Source organism: Equus quagga, chromosome 11 (assembly GCF_021613505.1).
Source record: "Equus quagga isolate Etosha38 chromosome 11, UCLA_HA_Equagga_1.0, whole genome shotgun sequence".
Classification (NCBI taxonomy): domain Eukaryota; kingdom Metazoa; phylum Chordata; class Mammalia; order Perissodactyla; family Equidae; genus Equus; species Equus quagga.
The window spans coordinates 70,956,635-70,975,245 of NC_060277.1; the positions used below are offsets into that span (position 1 = coordinate 70,956,635).

The 18,611-nt window shown below is 37.6% G+C and overlaps 1 protein-coding gene across 2 annotated transcripts in view; it reads left to right on the forward strand.

The window, feature by feature from the left end:
• METTL16 (methyltransferase 16, N6-methyladenosine) overlaps positions 1 to 18,611 on the forward strand; it is a 75,478-nt gene that overhangs the window by 33,716 nt on the left and 23,151 nt on the right. For both annotated transcript variants that reach the window (XM_046674949.1, XM_046674948.1), the window contains one exon: positions 2,440 to 2,582. In XM_046674949.1, coding sequence (XP_046530905.1) covers positions 2,440 to 2,582 — 143 coding nt within the window. The remainder of the gene's footprint in view (positions 1 to 2,439; positions 2,583 to 18,611) is intronic.

The following is an 18,611-nucleotide window of genomic DNA, read 5'->3' on the forward strand; positions in this document are numbered from 1 at the left end:
AGGTTTCTTTTGGCTCTGACCTGGCCTTTTTTTTTTGTTCTTAGGCTGATTTACTTTTGGCAGAGTAATATTTAGGGAGGGGGAAAGAGTGAAGAGAAAACTCTTTTCTTCCCCAAACCATTGAACCTTTGGATTTCCTCTGATTGGATCAACTTAGGTCACAGTCCACTCCTATATTGGGCTTATTGGCTTAGGGGGGAGATCACTGTTTTTACTGCCACCTGTCATTTGATAGTAAAATGTCCAGTTTAGTCTTTCAACTTCAGGTGAAAAATTTATTTGCTCAGGAATATGGAAAGAGAAATGTTGGATGAAAACAACTAACCTATTAAGAAACTCAATGCTCTAAAATGTTATTGTCTTTACCTAAGTTTTCCTTCATCTATTTAATTCCCCATTAATAGAAATTGAAAAATATTAATCAGAAGGAAATGAGGAGGTGTGTATGCTTAAAACTTTGGGAGAATAAATTGTTTTAGAATCACTCAAATACCCTGAAAGTACAATTTACATACCTGAAAATAAAGTAAATTCCAGATGGATTAGTTTTTTTTTTGGTGTAGGGGAGGATGTTGGACTGAAATTTATTAGCAATACCAATATTCTAGATTGGAACATAAAGTGAAGCAGGATTTAAGAAATCTAAATTGTAGCTTTTGTTGAAGGTAAGTTATAAGATAGCTAGGTCCTGCAGTACAATTTTTTTTAACAATATTAAGGTATGACGTACATATGTAAAAGTACACATGCTGTAAGTATAAACTGGACTTTTCAAAGTGAACACTCCTGTGAAACCAGCATCCAGATAAGGAAATAGAGTATTACTAGCGCCAGAACTAAATATCTTTTTATAACAGCTTTATTGAGATTTAATTCACATACCAGACAATTCACCCACTTAAAGAGTAGAATTTAATTATTTTTGGTATATTTACAGCGTTGTATAGCCATCACCATGGTCAATTTTAGAACATTTTCATCACCCCCCCCCAAAAAGTCCTATACCGATTAGTAGTTACTCTCGGTTTCCCTGCAGCCCCCTTAGTCCTAGGCAACCACCCCTCTACTTTCTGTCTCTATGGATTTGCTGTTTTGGACGTTTCATATAAATGGGATCATACAATATATGGTCTTCTGTGACTGACTTTTTCACTAAGTATCCGTCCATATTGCAGCATGGATCAGTACTTCATTTCTTTTTATTGCTGAATAATATTTCACTGTATGAATATATCACATTTTACTTAATCAGTTGATGGACATTTGGGTTGTTTCCACGTCTTGGCTATTATAATGCTGCTGCTGTGAGCATTCTTATAAAAGTGTTTGGGTGGATATATGTTTTTATTTCTCTTGGATATATACCTAGGAGTGGAATTACTGGATCATATGGTAATTGTATGTTTGTTTGTTTGAGAAACAGCCAGACTAAAGTGGCTGACCATTTTTCATTCCACCAGCAGTAGTGTATGAGGGTTCCAATTTCTCTATATCCTTGTCACCACTTGTTATCTACATCTGTCTTCTTGATTACAGCCATCCTAGTGGGTGTGAAGTAGTATCTCACTGTGGCTTTGATGTGCGTTTCCCTGATGGCTAATGGTATTGAACATCTTTTCCTGTGCTTCTTGGCCATTTGTTTATCTTCTTTGGAGAAATACCTATTCAGATCCTTTGCCCATTTAAAAATTGTATTATTTTTCTTTTTTTTATTGTTGAAAGAAAATGTATTCTAGACATAGTCCCTTATTAGATATATTATTTGCAAACGTTTTCTCCCATTCTGTCTTTTCACTTTCTGGATGGTCTCCTTTGCAACTCAAAAGTTTTAATTATGAGGAAGTCCAGTTTATCTGTTTTTTTCTTTTATTGCTTGTGCTTTTGATGTCATGTCTAAGAAACCATTGCCTAATCCAAGGTCATGAAAATTTACTCATATATTTTCTCCTAAGAGTTTTATAGTTTTAGCTTTTATATTTAGATCTTTGATCCATTTTTGAGTTAATTTTTTTAATATGGTATCAGGTAGGAGTGGATTAAATATTTAAATTTAAAAAGTGAAACCATGAAAGTACTAGAAGAAAACATTTGTAAACATTTATATAGTCTTTGGGTGGAATATTTTCTGTGCATGATGCCAAGACAGAAAGCATAAAGGAAAAGTGACGGATTAGACTACATAAAAAGGTAAAAACATTTTTTGTGTGTGTGCGTGTGTTTAATCACAAAGAGGGAAGATAAAAGACCCTGGAAAGGAATATTTGCATGAATGCAGTTTAAAATGTAAATTGCAATGGCTATATGATTTTTAAATCCTAAATCTAGCATGATATTTGGAAACTAAAATTACATCTAAGCATCCTTACTTAGAACTGGATTACAGTCAAAGACTTGATCTTAAGGTGTAAAAATTTTTCACCAGAGTTTCTTGTTGTTCAGGGAGTAAACTCTCGAAATCCTCGAAGACCTCCACCTAGTTCTGTAAACACAGGCGGTATCACAGAGATCATGGCAGAAGGAGGTGAATTAGAGTTTGTTAAGAGGATCATCCATGACAGTTTACAACTTAAAAAAAGATTAAGGTAAGTTGGTTATTACAATGTGGAAATATTTCCTCCTGTGTAATTTCCAAAAGAAACCGTATCACTTAGAGGAAACATAATCATAATGGTCTGAAGAATAAACATAAAAATTGAAAAGGTATCAGATCCTACGGTCTGCAAAGACCCTGTTTCTGAGGATGCTCTTGTGCTTTAATTGATTTGTGTTTCATGTAATCATCTATATTACGTGGATAGAAAGGAGGAAAATACTGTTTGATTGTATTGCTCCCATTAGTACGATACTGTGATGGAACAAAACTGATTCAAATATGGCTTTTGATTTGGAAACAGATGGGTTCAGATCTGTCCCATGAACCAGAATAAATTTGTTGCCTAGTCCTTGAAGCAATTTATGTTCTTGGAATCAGTCTCCCAAACAGTGACAGATGTGAGGACATTGAGCTGTCAAGAACTTAATGAAGGGAAACTGAGATCACTAACCAGTTCCAGGGGAGAGTTAAGGCTATTCCTTTTTAACAGCTGATTATTTTGGACAACATACCTGTCATTAAGCAGCATAAGGTACTCAAAAAAAGCTATTTGTCTTGCTTGACTTCTCACCCTACCAAGTGTTGTTGCAATGATGGCTAATGCTGTAGTTTAAAACTAAAAGGGCTTTCAACCCTAGGATTTAGCCTTGGGACATAGAGAAGATTTTTTTAAATTGTCATAAAGTACACATAACATAAAATTTATCATTTTAAACATTTTTAAAGTGTACAGTTCAGTCGTGTTAAGTACATTTACATTGTTGTACAACTAATCTCCAGAACTTTCTTGTAAAACTAAAACTCTATACCCATTAAACAACAACTCCCCATTCCCCCATTCCCCCCAGTCCCTGACAATAACTACTCCTGCTTTCTGTCTATGAGTTTGACTATTCTAGGTTCCTTAAATAAGTAGAATCAAGCAGTATTTGTCCTTTTATGACTGGCTTCTTTCACTTAGCATCATGTCCTCAATATTCATTCATGTTATAGCCTGTATCAGAATTTCCCTTTTTTTAAGACTGAATAATACTAATATTCCATTATATGTGTAGATCACATTTTGTTTATTCATTCATCTGTTGGTAGACACTTGGCTTGCTTCCACCTTTGGATGATTGTGAATAATGTTGCTGTGAACACGGGTGTGCAAATGTCTCTTAAGACCCTGCTTTCGGGGCCAGCCCTGTGGCCAAGTGGTTAAGTTCACGCACTCTGCTTCAGCGGCCCAGGGTTTTGCCGGTTCAGATCCTGGGCGTGGACATGGCACCACTCATCAGGCCATGCTGAGGAGGCATCCCACATGCCACAACTAGCAGGACTCACAACTAAAAATACACAACTATGTACCGGGGGGCTTTGGGAGAAAAAGGAAAAATAAAATCTTTAAATAAAAAGGACCCTGCTTTCAATTCTTTTGGGTATATACCCAGAAGTGGAATTGCTAAATAGGGAAGTTTTTCTTTTTCTTTTTCTTTTGGATTTGTAGGTGTTTAAAGCTGCTTATTTTAATAAAAGGCCAATTCCAAAATCAGCAAATATCCTGATTTGTTAAATGTGAGTTTGTTTAAATATTTGTGTAAAGGAACTGGATTATTGGATGGTCTACCTCTCACAAAATTTACACATTATTGCAACCAAAGGTTAGGCAACTTTTGCTTTAAATTGGTTTCTTCGAAGACACATTAGGATATGAAGAAGAAAGAGGCTTAAGTTATACTGAGCATTCAGAAGAGTCTGAGTAACTAAAATAAACTTAAATAAAGTAACAGAACGTAGAAATTCATGAAAAGTGGTAACCAGGGCCTTGTGGCCATTTTAGTATCTGTTGGCTTTTGAGAGGACTGGAGCCAATCAGGGAAATGGAGAAGGTTGTTTTTAGGAGGCTTTTAATCAGTAAACTTCTATTTCCAAAGTTCCATTTGAACTACAAAAATATGTTTTAAAGGAATACCATTCTAAGGTAGAGAAATTGGTCAGTATTCCAAGTCTGCCTGTACAGACTATGGTAGCCCCAAATTAAATGAAAGGCATACATTTGCTGGGAAGGATAAATTGCTAGGGCCCATCATGTATCTGGAGAATTGATCATTTCAAGCTTGGTATCATAGATGGGAGATGTTACCCAGTTATGATTTATTTAAAAAAGGGGGACAGCTGTCTTGTCTGCTCTGTTAAGACTCAGGCAGGTTGAGAGGGACGATAAAAGAAAGAAGGGAAGAAATGAAGTGATTTTTATTGAAAAGAGAATAGAGCAATGTTTTTTGAAACAGTATTCAAAAATATTGTTTAGAATTTCACATTGTACCATGACGACTTTCATTTGTACATATTACCAGTTCACGTCCTCCTGCATGTTTTTATAGTTGACATAGTGTTTATACCACTGCGACTCTCAAATTTTAGAGTGCTGTGAAAACTGCATATTTTGAAGCTCAGAAAAATAAGGGATTAAAAACAAGTATTTTAACCCCACCATCTACTTTTTGTCCTTCTAGACTGTTTTTCATCTTGTTCCTGACAAAGTACAGAAAATATGCAGAATTTTTAAAATTATGGGGCAAAATGAGTTGTTTGTTGGACTCATCTCAGTGATGGCACTCAAGATGCCTCACCTCCCTGTTGTGATTCGTGCCTCACCTAAGTCGCCCTCAGCAGCAACTGCAGTTTTGTTTTCCATCTTAAGGAATTTTGCAGCTGGGAGGCTCTTGGGAGGTAAATTTATCTAAACTCTTAGTTTTACAGATTAGGAACTTGGGACCCAGATCTCTTGATTCTGGTCCGGTAGTCTTTCCGCCACCCCATGCAGCCTCTGCAGCCCAGCCTGCCCTGGACTTCTTAGTAGACACGGCCTTTCTACCATTGACAAAGATCTACAGGTGCTTGTTATCTTTACGTTTCACTTTTTGTGCCTGTGACTTGAGCTTACTTAGTAGCATTTTCTTTTTTAGAGATCCACTCACCTAATCTTCTAAATAAATTAGCAGACTTTATCAAACTCCTCGTGGCCTGAATTCTACCTGGTTATTAGGTTTGTCATTGCCTGTTATGTCTATAGCTGATAACCCAGTATGGCAGTAATTTTATGATTTTTCCAGGAACCAAAGATCTATAGCTTACAAAATTCCAACTTAATACTGGTTTCACCCGTTTTACCTCTTTTTGTGTTTTCCTTTCTATTCCCTACCCCCTGGCAGATGGTGGATGCTTCTTTGATTTGGGTCCAATCCATGTTTGGTGATAGGTGATACATTTAATAATCTGGGCCTTTTCAATATGATTCTTTGACTTAATCTTTTAAATGTTGTTTTCTCATTGGTAAAATGGGATGATTATAGCTACCTCATACCCCATAGGGTCTAGAATTAAATGAATATGTATATGATAATAATGAATATTAAAAAGAATTATTTTAACTCTTGACTGTTCTAGGAATCCAGTAGATTTAAATTCTGTGGTCACTTTGCTGAAAGGAAGTGTTACAAGCACCTTGTTATTTTATTTTCACGTAGAGCTCCCTCTCCCTTTTGTTTTTTTTGAACTAGGACTACTATAGTTATGTGGTGCGATAAGTAATGGTTGCAGGGAACAATTGTAGATTTTGTAACTGAGCTTTTAGTTAATTCTCCAGCTAAAAGACTGACCAGTTCTATTACGAAGTTTGACTTGCCTTTATAAAAGGGTAAGCCACTTCTTTCTTATTGTCTATAACGTCGGAATAATATCTTTTAAGGTTCTGAGAATGACGTAAAATTACATGTTAATGTGCATGTAGACTGTGAAGTGCTATTTAATGTTAGATATTATTAAAATGTATAATTTTTTTATCTCTTAAGCAACATAACCACACTTACAGAAAATTAGAAAATGGAAAAAACATTGATCCTAGCACTCTGACACAACTATTAGCTTATTTTGGGTGCATTTCCATTCAGCTGCCCCTCTTTTATTCCCATGGTCGTAATTATGAATACAAAGAATTTTGTCTTCTGCTTTTATATTATTTGTTTATTTTTTGATGAGGAAGATTGTCCCTGAGCTAACATCTGTTGCCAGTCTTCCTCTTTTTGCTTGAGGAAGATTGTTGCTGAGCTAACGTCTGTGCCAGTCCTCCTCTATTGTGTATGTGGGTTGCTGCCACAGCATGGCTTGATGAGCCGTGTCTAGGTCGATGCCTGGGATCTGAACCTGTGAACCCCAGGCCGCCGAAGCAGAGCACATGAACTTAACCACTATGCCACTGGGCTGGCCACTGATTTTATTTATTTATTTATTTTAAATACATTGAGGTTCTCAGCTTTTTATTTATTTATTTATTTTTTTAGTGAGGAAGATTGGCCTTGAGCTAACATCCATTGTCAGTCTTCCTCTTTTTTTTTTCCTCCCCAAAGCCCCAGTCCATAGTTGTTTATCCTATTGTTTATCCTAGTTGTAAGTCATTCTAGTTCTTCCATGTGGGACGCTGCCACAGCAAGGCTTGATGCACAGTGTGTAGGTCCATGCCCAGGATCTAAACTGATGAACCCTGGGCCGCTGAAGTGGAGTGCATGAACTTAACTGCTACACCACTGAGCTGACCTTTGCTTTTTTTTTTTTTCTTTCTGCTTTTTCTCCCCAAATCCCCCCAGTGCATAGTTGTATATTTTTAGTTGTGGGTCCTTCTAGTTGTGGCACGTGGGATGCCACTTCAATGTGGCCTGACTAGTGGTACCATGTCTGTACCCAGGATCCAAACCAGCAAAACCCTGGGCCACTGCCACAGAGCACGTGAACTTAACCACGCAGCCACAGGGCCAGCCCCTGGCCCCTGCTCTTATTTTTAACTTTACTTTTTTTTCATTCTTATGTTTCTTTGTGGTTAGTGGTATGCATGACAGTAATTTTAAATAGCTTGACAACAGTCCATAATTAACTAATACCTTATTGATGTTTCTGTTTCTTTTTTTCACTATTAACAAAAAATGTACCATTTCTCTTGTTTGTTACTAAACGGCCATAGTTAGTCTTTGAGTAGACTATTATTATGGATAGCTATCTTTGACCTCTGGTTTCATCTTTGGCTGGGACCCAAAGTAGGGCTGCAAATCAATAAAAGTGTTTTTGGGGTATTGTTAGAAAGAAACGTACTCCTTGCTACAGTGTACCAACTCACCACAGATATAGAAGTTGGAGATTTATTGGGGACAGATAGTATACCAGCTTGTTCTGTAGATAGAACGGCATTTTTTCAATTAAAACCTGAAGGAGCATTTCTCAGTTGTGAGCTCCACTGGAGGCCAGTACTGGTATTTTGATTTTTCTTCCTGCTAAGGTAGGTAGACGGATAAGCAGCCTGAAAGGTAATGGGCTACTTTATTTATTTATTTAAATTATTTTATTGAGGTCATACTGGTTTATAACATTGTGTAATTTCAGGTGTACATTATTATGTATCAGTTTCTGCATAGACTGCATTGTGCTCACCATCAATAGTCTAGTTTTTATCCATAACCATACATATCTGCCCTTTTACCCCTTTCACCCACCTCCTCAGCCCCTTCCCCTCTGGTACCGACTAATCTGTTCTCTTTATCCGTGTGTTTATCTTCCGCATATGAGTGAAATCATGTGGTGTTTGTCTTTGCCTGGCTTATTTTGCTTAACATAATACCCTCAAGGTCCATCCATATTATTGCAAATGGGATGATTTAGTCTTTTTTTATGGCTGAGTAGTATTCTGTGTGTGTATGTATATATACCATATCTTCTTTATCCATTCATCTGTTGATGGGCACTTGGGTTGCTTCTACGTCTTGGCTGTTGTGACTAATGCTGTAGTGAACACAGGGGTGCATATGTCACTTTGTATTGTTGATTTCAAGTTCTTTGGATAAATACCCAGTAGTGGAATAGCTGGGTCATATAGTATTTCTACTTTTAATTTTTTGAGAAATCTCCATATTGTTTTCCATAGTGGCTGCACCAGTTTGCATTTCTACCAGCAGTGTATGACTGTTCCATTTTCTCCACATCCTCTCCAATATTTATTCTTTTTTGTCTTGGGAATTGTAGCCACTCTACCAGGTGTAAGGTGATATCTCATAGTTTTGATTTGCATTTCCCTGATGATTAGTGATGTTGAGCATCTTTTCATGTGCCTGTTGTCCATTTATATATCTTCTTTGGAAAAATGTCTGTTCATATTCTCTGCCCTTTTTTTTTTTTAGGAGGGTTAGCTGAGCTAACATCTGCTGCCAATCCTCTTTTTGCTGAGGAAGACTAACCCTGAGCTAACATCCGTGCCCATCTTCCTCTACTTTATATGTGGGACGCCTGCCACAGCATGGCTTGCCAAGTCCGCACCCAGGATCTGAACTGGCAAACCCCAGGCCGCCAAAGCGGCACGTGCAAACTTAACCACTGTGCCACCAGGCCCGCCCTCTCTGCCCATTTTTTGATCGGGTTGTTTGTTTTTTTTTGTTGTTGAGTTGTATGAGTTCTTTATATATTTTGGAGATTAACCCATTGTTGGATATATGATTCGCAAATATTTTCTCCCAGTTGGTTGGTCGTCTTTTTGTTTTGTTCCTGGTTTCCTTTGCCTTGCAGAAGCTCTTTAGTCTGATTAGTCCCATCTGTTTGTTTTTTCTTTTGTTTCCCTTGCACGAGTAGGCAAGGTATTCAAAAAGATCCTTCTAAGACCAATGTCAAAGTGTACTGCTTGTATTTTCCTCTAGGAGTTTTATGGTTTCAGGTCTTACCTTCAAGTGTTTAATCCATTTTGAGTTGATTTTGGGGTATGGCAAAAGATAATGGTCTACTTTCATTCCTTTGCATGTGGCTGTCCAGTTTTCCCAGCGTCATTTATTGAAGAGACTTTCCTTTCTCCATTATATATTCTTAGCTCCTTTGTTGAAGATTAGCTGTCCATAGATGTGTGGTTTTATTTTTGGGCTTTCAGTTCTGTTCCATGGATCTGTGTGTCTGTTTTTGTACCAGTACCATGCTGTTTTGGTTACTGAAGCTTTGTAGTATATTTTGAAGTCAGGAATTGTGATACCTCCAGCTTCGTTCTTTTTCCTCAGGATTGCTTTGGCTATTTGGGGTCTTTTGTTGACCCATATGAATTTTCAGATTCTTTGTTCTATTTCCATGAAGAATCTCATTGGCGTTCTGATTGGGATTGCATTGAATCTGTAGATTGCTTTAGGTAGTATGGATGTTTTATCTATGTTTATTCTTCCAATCCACAAGCATGGAATATCTTAATGTATTTCTGTATTTGGTTTACTAATATTTTGTTGAGAATTTTTGCATCTGTGTTCATAAGTGATATTAGTCTATAATTTTCCTTCTTTTTGTTGTCCTTGTCTGATTTTGGTGTCAGAGTAATGTTGGCCTTATAGAATGAGTTAGGAAGCATTCCATCGCCTTCAATTTTTTAGAATAGTTTGAGAAGGATAGGTATTAACTCTTCTTTGAATGTTTGGTAGAATTGTCCAGAAAAGCCATCTGGTCCTGGACTTTTGTTTTTTAGGAGGTTTTTGATTCCTGTTTCTATCTCTTTACTTCTGATTGGTCTATTCAGAGTCTCTGTTTCTTCTTGATACAGTTTTGGGAGGTTGTATGAGTCTAAGAACTTATTCATTTCTTCTAGGTTATCCAATTTGTTGGCATATAGTATGCTTTTATATTCCTTTCTATTTCTGTGGTATCTGTTGTAATTTTTTTCTCTTTTGTTTTCAGTTTTATTTATTTGACCCTTCTCTCTTTTTTTCTTAGTGAGTCTGGCTAAGGGTTTGTCAGTTTTATTTATCTTCTCAAAGAACCAGTTCTTAGTTTCAATGATTCTTTCCATTGTTTTTTTAGTCTCTATTTCGTAATTTTTATTATTTTCCTCCTGCTGATTTTGGGCTTTGTTCTTTTTTTTTTTCTATTTCTGTTAGTTGTGGCTTGTTTATTTGAGATTTTTCTTGTTTGTTGAGATAGGCCTGTATCGCTATAAGTTTCCCTCTTAGTACCACATAAGAGTTGGTATGTTGTGTTTTCATTTTCATTTGTCTCCAGGTATTTTTTGATTTCTCCTTTGATTTCCTCATTGATCCAAATGGTTGTTCAGTAGCATTTTGTTAAGTCTTCACATATTTTTGCCTTTCCCAGCCTTTTTCTTGTAGTTGATTTCTAGTTTCATAGCATTGTGGTCATAAAAGATGCTTGATGTGATTTCAGTCTTGAATTTATTGAGGCTTGCCTTGTTTCCCTGTATATGGTCTGTTTTTGAGAATGTTCCATGTACACTTCAGAAGAATGTGTATTCTCCTGTTTTTGGATTGAATGTTCTATATCTATCTATTAAGTCCATCTAGTCTAGTATTTAATTTAAGGCTACTCTTGTTGACTTTGGCTTGTTGACTAGTATTTCATTTAAAGGCTACTCTTGTGACAGTGGACACATTGATGTAAGTGGAGTGCTGAGGTCCCCTACTATTATTGTGTTCCTGTGAATTTCTCCATTTGGGTCTGGTAATAGTTGCTTTATGTGCTTTGGTGCTTCTGTGTTAGGTGCCTAAATATTCATAAGTGTTATGTCCTCTTGGTGGACTGTCCCTTTTATCATTATATACTGCCCCTCTTTGTCTCTCATTGTCTTTTTTATCTCGAAGTCTACTTTGTCTTATTTAAGTATGACAACACCTGCTTTCTCTTGTTTGCCATTTGCATGGAGTATCGTCTTCCATCCCGTCACTCTGAGCCTATGTTTGTCTTTAGAGTTGAGATGTGTTTCCTGGAGGCAGTGTATTGTTGGGTCTTGTTTTTTTTGATCCATCTAGCTACTCTATGTCTTTTGATTGGAGAATTCAATCCATTTACATTTAGAGTGATTATTGCTATGTGAGGGTTTAATACTGCCATTTTATCTCTTGTTTTCTAGTTGTATATTTCCATTGTTTTGTTTCCCTTGTATTTCTGACTGCCAGTTCAGTTTAGTGGTTTTCTTTGATGTTGTTCTCTTTATTAATGATTTGTGCCTCTGCTCTGATTTTTTTATTTAGTGGTTACCATGAGGTTTGTATAAAAGATCTCATAGATGAGATAGTCCATTTTCTGATAGCTTCTTATCTCCATTAGCCTAAGCAGGTTCTATGTCTTTCCTCTTCCCTTTCTGAGTTATTGTTGTCACAAATTATTCTGTTTTATGTTGTGAATTTGTGACTAAATTAAAGTGTTTATAGTTATTTTTGATGCTTTCTTTCCCTTTAGCTTTTATGGTACAATTGTTTACTAACCTATTCTGATATAGAGCTGCAATTTTCTGGTTCTATCTGTTTATTTATCTCCTTTCTCAAGGTTTTGTAAACCTTTGCTTTTAGTTTCAAATGGGTGGGCTCCTTTCACTGTTTTTTGTAAGGCAGGTCCAGTGGTGATGAACTCCCTCAGCTTTTATCTGGGGAAGCTTTTATTTCTCCGTCGTATCTGAAGGATAGTTTTGCTGGATAGAGTATTCTTTTTTTTTTTTCCCCTAAGATTGTCACCTGAGCTAACAGCTGTTGCCAATCTTCTTTTTTTTTTTCCCCTGCTTTTTCTCCCCAACTCCCCCCAGTATATAGTTGTCTATCTTAGTTGTGGGTCCTTCTAGTTGTGGCATGTGGGATGCGGCCTCAGCATGACGTGATGAGCAGTGCCATGTCTGCTCCCAGGATCCAAACCAGTGAAATCCTGGGCTACCACAGCGGAGTGCATGAACTTAACCACTGGGTCACAGGGCTGGCCCTTGGATAGAGTATTCTTGACTGAAAGTTTTGTCTTTCAATGTTTCAACTGTGTCATTCCATTTTCTCCTAGCCTTTAAGGTTTCTGCTGAGAAATCCACTGAAAGCCTGATAGGGCTTCCTTTGTAGCTTATGTTTTTCTCCCTTGCTGCCCTTAATATTTTTTCTTTGTCATTAACTTTGACAGTTTTAATATTATATGCCTTAGAGAAGGTCTTTTTGCATTAATGTAATTAGGAGTTCTATCAGCTTCTTGGACTTGTAAGTCTATTTTCTTCCTCATGTTTTGGAAGTTCTCAGCTATTATTTCTTTCAACAAACTCGTGTCTCCTTTCTCCCTCACTTCTCCCACTGTAATACCTATAATCTTTATGTTGCTTTTCCTAATTGAGTCAGATATTTCTTAAAGAATTTCTTCATTTTTAAAAAATCTTAGTTTTCGTCCTCCACCTGAAGCATTTCTATCTTTCTATCCTCTAAATCATTAATTCTGTCCTCTATTAGAACAACTCTATTTTTGTGGTTTGTAGATTATTTTTTATCTCATTATTTGTGTTTTTCATATCCAGAATTTGGGTATTTTTTTACAGCTTCAGTCTCTTTGGTGAAGTAGTGCTTCTGTTCATTAATTTTATTTGTGAGCTCATTGAACTGTCTTTCTGAATTTTCTTGTAACTTGTTAAGTTTCTTTATGATGACTGTTTTGAATTCTCTGTCATTTAGATTGTAAATTTCTGTGACTTCAGAATTGGTTTCTGGAGACTTGTCATTTTCCTTCTGCTCTGAAGTGTTACTCTTGTTCTTCGTGGTATTTGATGAATTGATCTTTTGCCAGTGCACTTGTGGTAGTGTCAGGTTTCAGATGCTGTCTGCCACTGCTTGAGTGGGGGACAGAAGCTGTGTTTTCTGATCCTGCCCCATCTGCTGGAAGTTGTGCTGGTAGGGGTGCTCTGCATTTGCACAGGCTGGCTGCAAGCCTCCTGGCAGGTCTCGCACACATGTGCAGGTGGGGCCTTTGTGCTGTGCTGGTGGGTTGCTGTCATGTAGGCAGGCGACCAGCTGTGCTGCTACACTTGGCAGGAGAGGGGAAAGCCCAGGCTGGCTCTGTGCTCATGGGCTGTTTGGCTGAGCTGCTGCACTTGGTGTGTGGGGCTTCTTCGAGGGGGCCAAGCCACCACCCCTCACTGGGGAGTTTTCCCACCGGAGGGGCTACTGTGGCATGGTGGGCACTCCCATGGGCTGGGCTACAGCTCTGAAAGCATTGGTATGGGGGCTGTGCTGCCCCTGCTGCCTCTTACAGTCTCGTGGGCCACCATGTGAGGACCCATGACCTGGATAGCTTCTGCCAAGGAGGGGGAGGGGGAAGCATCTGCTCACCTAGTTCCACTGCTTCCCACGGATCCAGTCCACCCACCTCAGATGTATGGCTGCGTGGATCTCTCAGGTGTCCTGTTGTGCTGTGTTGGGAATCCTCTGTTGGTTGACAAATGTCCATTTAGTTGTAATTAGAGGGGAGAGACAGAGAACAACTCACTCTGCCATGATGCTGAGATCACAGTCTTTCTTTTTTTTGTTTAAAGAATTAGGTTATGTGCTTTTCATCACCTTAACTTACATATCGTGTGTAGTTTAATTCCCTTCAAGATTTGATATGGCAGAGCCTCATTGATCAGTGACTGCTTTAAAGTCTTAGGGAGAAAAAGTTGAATCCATTGGCTCGTGCCTTGACTGGCTAGCTGCATCAACTTTTATGTCATTTCTATCTATAGTAAGTAGTCACCGATTGGTTCTGCTTTAGGTGGTCAAAGAGGAAAGTTGTTAAAATGAACAAGATGTGTATTTTTAGTACATCAGGCAGTATACAAAGGAATACCAAAGAATGAAAACCATTGGTTCTACTGCCTTGGAGAAACTTGTTACAATGTTTCTTACACATGTAGAAGTGTGTGTGGATAATTAATATCACTTATTAATAAGAACACAGGATAGAAGTTCATTTTTAACCACATAGGTTTGGAATTTGTGATGGTTTAAATGGCACATTTTGAGATCAGGTGGACATTAGGGCTGCTTTGGTGCATATCTAGGAACATTTATTATGGTAATTTATTACAGGCAGCGAAGTGTTAGGTTTTACTACTTAGAGAAGTTTTTAGACTATGCTCATAGCTTACACCCCAAACCTGTGCTTTTATGTGTTTTTCCATATTACATTTCAGTTTAAGGTTTGAGATTTTTTTAATTTTCTTCTTTTTGAGGAAGATTAGCCCTGAGCTAACATCTATGCCCTTCTTCATCTACTTTATATGTGGGACGCCTGCTGCTGTGTGGCTTGATAAGGAATGCGTAGGTCCGTGCCCAAGATCCAAACTGGCGAACACTGGGCCGCCGAAGTGGAGTGCACAAACTTAACCACTACGCCACCTGGCTAGCCCCAAGGTTTGGTTTTTTAAATAGTTTCTCACTAACCAGTCCCCACCAAAAAGAATCAGACCGCTTAGAGGAATGGGTCATTCCAGTGATGGGTAAGGATAAGTAAAAGATGAGCCTGGAATACCTTATAATACCAAAAAGTAAGGAAGTACTCAAAAAAATGATATGTCAAAAGGACATAGAACCCAGCTCAAGCGACATCTGGGACAATATGAATTTCAGAATGAGTGATGACAATAATGGAGTATAACCCATTGAATAAAAATAAGCAAATGAAATACATAAGGGTAGTAGAGGAAAAGTTCTTTCTTACAATAGAATCCAACTAATAAATTTAGAAGGAATAATAAAGTTAGAAAAGTTACCATTTTGCAGTCATTATAGTAATAATTGATTCCTGGAAGAAGCAACAATGGAAAATTTGAAGAGTAACAGAATATTTACATAGTTTCAAAGTGTCTTCCCCACAGATTACCTTTAATTACAAAGAGAAACATGGTAACTTTATAGTAGAGAAACCTAGGGGATACCACCTTGACCACCTGACATGAGGAACCTAGAAGGACACAGTAGCACCTCTGTGCTCTTCATGCCCAAAAATACATAACCTGAATCTATGAGGAAGCTTCCAGACAAACCAACCGGAGGGATTTTGTAAAACAATTCTTCAAAAATATTAAGGTCAAGAAAGTAAAAAAAGACTGAAGAACTGTTCGAGATTAAAAGAGACTAAAGAGACTTGACACGTAAATGAAATGCATGATCCTAGATTGGATCTTGCATCAGGGGAGAAAATTGCCGTGAAGGACGTTATTGGGATAATTGGTAAAATTTGAATATGGACTGTGTTCTAGAAAATAGTGTTGTATGAGTGTTAAATTTTCTCAGTTTGATAATTGTTGTGTGGTTAAGAAAGAAAATGTTCTTGTTTTTAAAACGTATGTGCCAAAATATTTAGAGTTAAATGGGCATGATAATGTTTGTAGCTAACTCTCAGATGGTTTAGGGCAAAAACCCGTCCAGAGCAAGCAAGCAAATGGGGGAAAATGTTAATTGGTGAATCTGGGTGAAGAGTAGACTGGAATCATTTGTATCATCTTGCAACTCTTCTGTACATTTGAAAGTATTTGAAAATAAATTTTGTTGAAATCTCCTGTCTCAGAGGAATTACTAAAATGCTGTAATGAGTAGAGTGCTACTTTCATCATTAAAATAGTGTAATAGGTTCAGAGTCTCTTGGGTAACTAGGTCTTCCTTTTGTTCATTTTTTTTCTACTTGCATTTTGATTAGTTGTCACGAGATGACTGTTGAGAGTAGCTAGGATCTAATGGGTTGGCATTTTTTTTTAAGTGCAGCTAAAATAGAATTTTGAATACACCCAGTTATTTTTGCTTTTTCTATAAGAAATATAACTGTGGGAAAAGACAGTAGGTATATTGATGAGATTAAATTTTAAAAGATTCACAGTACGGTATTCAGTTTATAGCAAGGATTAAAAGAAATATGAACTCTCCTCAGCCTATATTAAGTACTAATGACATATTTAACTCTTATAAGCCTTATTTATCTAAATATTTGCTTTCCTTTATCTTCTGAAGAAATTTGTAGTATCTTTCTTTTGTCTGTGTTCTGGGCCATTTCTTGGCTTCTGGTGACATCTAATCTGTTGAGGAATGCTAATTTTAAAGGAAAGGTGTTAATTAACCTATTTTATACTGTTACTATGTGAGCACTAATTGGTCTTAGTTTCTTTTCCAACGTGTGGTTCCTAAAATACCGAAGGCTTTTATTCTTGGTTAATGATTCATACTCTGTCTTCTTAAAGGGAGCATATTGAGCATATTATTTTTCTTCCAAATATTTTGTAACCACCAAATGAAATTGGTTATGATTATGCTCTAAGTAAATTTACTGAGGTTTGTTAAAGTGGTTTAGGCAGGACAATTATTTCTTGGTATTTTCAAAGGGAAAAAGGATTGACTAAACAAAAATTGGAGCAGTTACCTGTTACTGAACTCACAGACAAGGAAAACAAATAAAATATTGGTTAATACACACTATTTCTAAAGCAATGTAATAGTATTTATTATACTTTTAACAATAAAGTTTTCATTTATATTATTTTATTAGGTTGAACCATATGAAATTGCTAGTCTTTAACAGTTTTCAGCCTATAAAAATGGCAATTTCATAAAGTTTGAATCTAATGTTTGATTTTAGAGGCTCTTAAATTCACTTAGAATTTTAGTCACTCTAAAATTCACCTTCATAGTAGCTATTTTGTATATAAATAAGTAAATATGGAATGCATATCCCCTTAATCTGAAATTTGTTTGAACATAATGTGCAATTAGGTGAATTTCAAATGAAATAGGAGTAGTTATGATGCTTGGTGAAAAAAGCAAGATACAGACTATGTATTGCTTGTAACTAAGCTATTATAAAATACCAAGAAATATGTAAAAAAATTACTATATTGTTAACTATTCTTTACGTATATTTGAAGGTATAAGAAATCATATTTAGAAATTTATATTTAAATCAGGTTTTGTTTTTTTTTTAAAGAGGAGACAATTTAGATTTTTATTTTTTTTCCTTTTTCTCCCCAAAGCACCCCAGTACATAGTTGTATATTCTTTGTTGTGGGTCCTTCTAGTTGTGGCATGTGGGACGCTGCCTCACCATGGTTTGATGAGCAGTGCCATGTCCGTGCCCAGGACTCGAACCAACGAAACTCTGGGCCGCCTGCAGCGGAGCACGCAAACTTAACCACTCGGCCACAGGGCCAGCCCCTAAATCAGTTTTATTGAGGTGTAACTTACAGCAAAATTCTCCAATTTGTACTGTACAATTTGATGAGTTTTGACAAGTGTGTACATTACTACCACCACAATCAAGGTATAGAACATTTCCATCACCCTAAAAAGTTCTGTAGTACCCCTTTGTGCTCTGTTCGCACCGTGTCCCAGCTGCTGGTGACCACTGATCATTCTGTCACAATAGTTTTGCCTATTCTGACTTTCATATAAATAGAATCATACAGAATGTTGTTGTGTTTGGCTTAGCATTGGAGATATTTTTACTTTCTGTATATTATGATGTTTTGACACCTTAAAAAACCTTTTTAGGTGGAGAGACTGTGCCTCCCTGGGCTAACCCAGCCTGAGCATGCCTTTGATACGCAGACTAACGAGTCCAGAGCCAGACCTCCTCTGTCTGGCCCTTACACCCCAGGGGGTGACATTCTTCCGCCTCCGTCATCTCAGGGCCAGGTGCCCGGCAACTAGGGACCGCTCTATAGCCCAAAGCCCACTGAAATGCTTCAGACTAGCAGGTCTTAAACTGTTCCCCCTGCCCTGCCTTGCCTGTCCTGAGGAAACCCCGGGAAAAGCCGTGGCCCAATCCTTCCCCTCACTCCTGTTATCCGCCTCCTGACCACCTTAGTGTCTTTCCCATGTGGCCCTGCACAGTGAGCCTTGCCTCCTGTCATAGGATCTGTGAGTATAAGAAACTTTGGTTTTTCCAGAGCCTCCTCTCTGTCTCCTCCTACAGCTGCACCTGACTATCTCATAAAAGAATACAAAACAGGGGCCGGCCTGGTGGCGCAGCGGTTAAGTTCGCACGTTGCGCCTCTCGGTGGCCTGGGGTTCACTGGTTCAGATCCTGGGTGTGGACATGGCACTGCTTGGCAAAAAGCCATGCTGTGGTTGGCATCCCATATAAAGTAGAGGAAGATGGGCATGGATGTTAGCTCAAGGCCAGTCCTCCTCAGCAAAAAAAAAAAAAAAAAAAAGGCTTGGCAGCAGATGTTAGCTCAGGGCTGATCTTCCTCAAA